General features: G+C 60.3%; 1 protein-coding gene across 1 annotated transcript in view; it reads left to right on the top strand.

The window, feature by feature from the left end:
• Positions 1-1,172: 1,172 nt before the first annotated feature.
• The window catches only part of KIF5B (kinesin family member 5B), a 39,755-nt gene continuing 38,542 nt past the window's right edge, over positions 1,173-2,385 (top strand). Inside the window, exon 1 of the mRNA XM_007446572.1 lies at positions 1,173-1,699. Coding sequence (XP_007446634.1) covers positions 1,574-1,699 — 126 coding nt within the window. The 5' untranslated portion in view covers positions 1,173-1,573. The remainder of the gene's footprint in view (positions 1,700-2,385) is intronic.

Below are 2,385 nucleotides of genomic sequence, written 5' to 3'. Positions count from 1 at the left end.
TGATTCTCGGGTGTCCTTGGTTGGGACACGGGTCGCATTTACCGGGGAACTTGACTCCAGGCGTGTGGCTCCCGGACCGCAACAAAAGTACATCAGTAAGAAAAAAACATCCCACTCTTGCCGCAGTCTCAGGCACAGAGGCAGCCTTGACTCATTTCTAAGCCAGGCGCAGAGCTGTGGGTAAGGGGTTTCTGGAGACAACGTTCCACATCTATCTTAACCTTGTAGTTCCAAGGAAACGAGACTTTGGATCCACTTGTAGTCCAGACATGATGCCACTCACAGCTCTGCTTTGTTGGGACCGATCAAAACACAACTTCATTTAAATTCTACCTAAACTCCACACTTCCCCGAAAGTCCTGTAACAACTCCATCTTTTTCTGTGTTTGGTGAGATACCCCAGGGCTCCTTAGATGCGAACTCTCCCCCATTACCGTGGATCAATAAACCTGCATCTGTGGACTCTAGATTCATTTCTGGGGGTATTAGGACGATCGGGCGAGGACAGAGAGCATCGGAGGCTTTCACAGTACACTCCACTTCACAGACAAATCCTGGGGACCAGGAGAAGGGTCTCGAAAGTTGTCTTTGCAGTTCTTCCGTCTTTACACTCCAGGTACCGAGACTGACGAGTTCCATAACGATTATTACGGGGTCACTGGGACCCCCAGTTCCCCGAGGGCCTTCTGTTCCACATTTCTTCAGCACCTTGTATTCCTCAGACGAAATCTCCTTTTTCTTGCTTAGTCCTGTCTTCCCAACCCACTCTCTCGGGAATGAGCGACCGCTTGAATCAGAAGCCAGGTACCGCCCTTCATTCAAATTTTCCTTTTTCTGGCAAAGTGCTCTAAAAAGGTGGGCTAGGGATCAATGTATCTCCAGACCAAATAGAAAGCAAACACTTCCCAAGAGGAATACAGTGTTTTTACTTAAACCACAACATCAAGCAGTCTTAACAAGTCCCTTGTACTCTGAAGGAAATAAAGCTAGCGCTTCATCCAACTCCGGCGGGAGCCACAGGTCCCTCTGCGCGTGCGCGTCGGGAAACTTGGCACTGCGACTCCGGCGCGGAGCGGCGGCGCGGGCGCGGATTGGTCGCCGGGGCGCCGGGCCCGCCGCGCGTGCGCAATGCTCCTCCCGCCCCGTGCCGCCCCTCACACCGCCCGTCGCCAGTCCGCGGCGTCTGGAATGAGTAGGCAGTAGCGGGCGAACCGGCGACCGGGCCGACGGTGAGCGCGGCCTGCTCTCTCCGAGGAAGAAAGAGGAGGTCGTGTTCCCGGTCTCCGGGATCCCCCAGCCCCGCACCCTGCCCCGCCGGCGAAGGAGAAGCTGAGGAGCCGCCGCCGCCCGGCGCCGCCGCCATGGCTGCCATGATGGGTCGGAAGTGAGCCTGCGGGCGACGGTGCCGGCGCGGGCGCTGCAGCCCCGGTCCCGGCCGCTCCGCCGGGGAAGCGCGACGTCGTGGACCGCGGGCCCTCGGCCTTTGCGACCCCAGCCCCTCGGCTCGGCCCGTTTCCTCCAAGACTGAGCGGCGGGGAGTGGCTCCCGGCCTTCGACCCCGGCAGCCAGGAAGATGGCGGACCCGGCCGAGTGCAACATCAAAGTGATGTGTCGCTTCAGACCGCTGAACGAGTCCGAGGTGAACCGCGGCGATAAGTACATCGCCAAGTTTCAGGGAGAAGACACGATCATGATCGCGGTGAGTGCCCCCAGCCCCCTTTTTCGGGCCCGGCCGCTCCTGGAGTTCAGGGAAGCGGGGAGCGAGTTTCGGGGGCCCCGATGGCCCCGGGGAGGGGCGCGGCGCCTCCTCGGGTGCTCCTGGGTCGCCCCGCCCTGGTCTGCGGCGCCGGCGACGGGAAGCACCCGCCCTGGGTCCGCGGCCTTCCCGCACCTGGGGCGCGCGTGGGAGGGGCGGTGCAGGGCGCGGGTTGCGGGCACCGGGGCCGGCTTGCGTGCGCTTGCGGGTCCTGGTGCAGGTGCTGTCGGGGGGTCGCGCCGCCGCCTCCCCCCGACTTCCCATTCGGGCGCGTTGAGCTCTGAGACCTGCCCTCCGTACCTTAAATAGTCACGATGCGTGGTCTTGGGGAAAGCCGTATGCGTTAGACTGCATCGTCTCCCCTGCGGGGAAAGGGAAACTGCACCTAGCGCAGTTGGACCCGTGCCCTCGGTGGTCGCCCAGCCCGCCTTCGGGTTTACAGTTACACACGGCCAACGGGGAGGGCTGCGAAAAGAAGTAGGTGTCTTTTGAACTCGGAGCGCTCGACTTCGTTTCGTCTTGCATCGCATCTGGCCGATTCACTCTGGGTTATAAATGAGTCTCACTCTCATTGGGTTTTACGGGGTAACGGTATGGGAAAGAGCGTGAACTCTTTTGTGTGTATATCA

Source organism: Lipotes vexillifer, unplaced genomic scaffold (genome assembly GCF_000442215.2).
Source record: "Lipotes vexillifer unplaced genomic scaffold, Lipotes_vexillifer_v1.1 scaffold229, whole genome shotgun sequence".
NCBI lineage: Eukaryota > Metazoa > Chordata > Mammalia > Artiodactyla > Lipotidae > Lipotes > Lipotes vexillifer.
The sequence above is the reverse complement of the archived record's forward strand: the minus strand, read 5'-3'. Positions and strand labels throughout refer to the sequence as shown.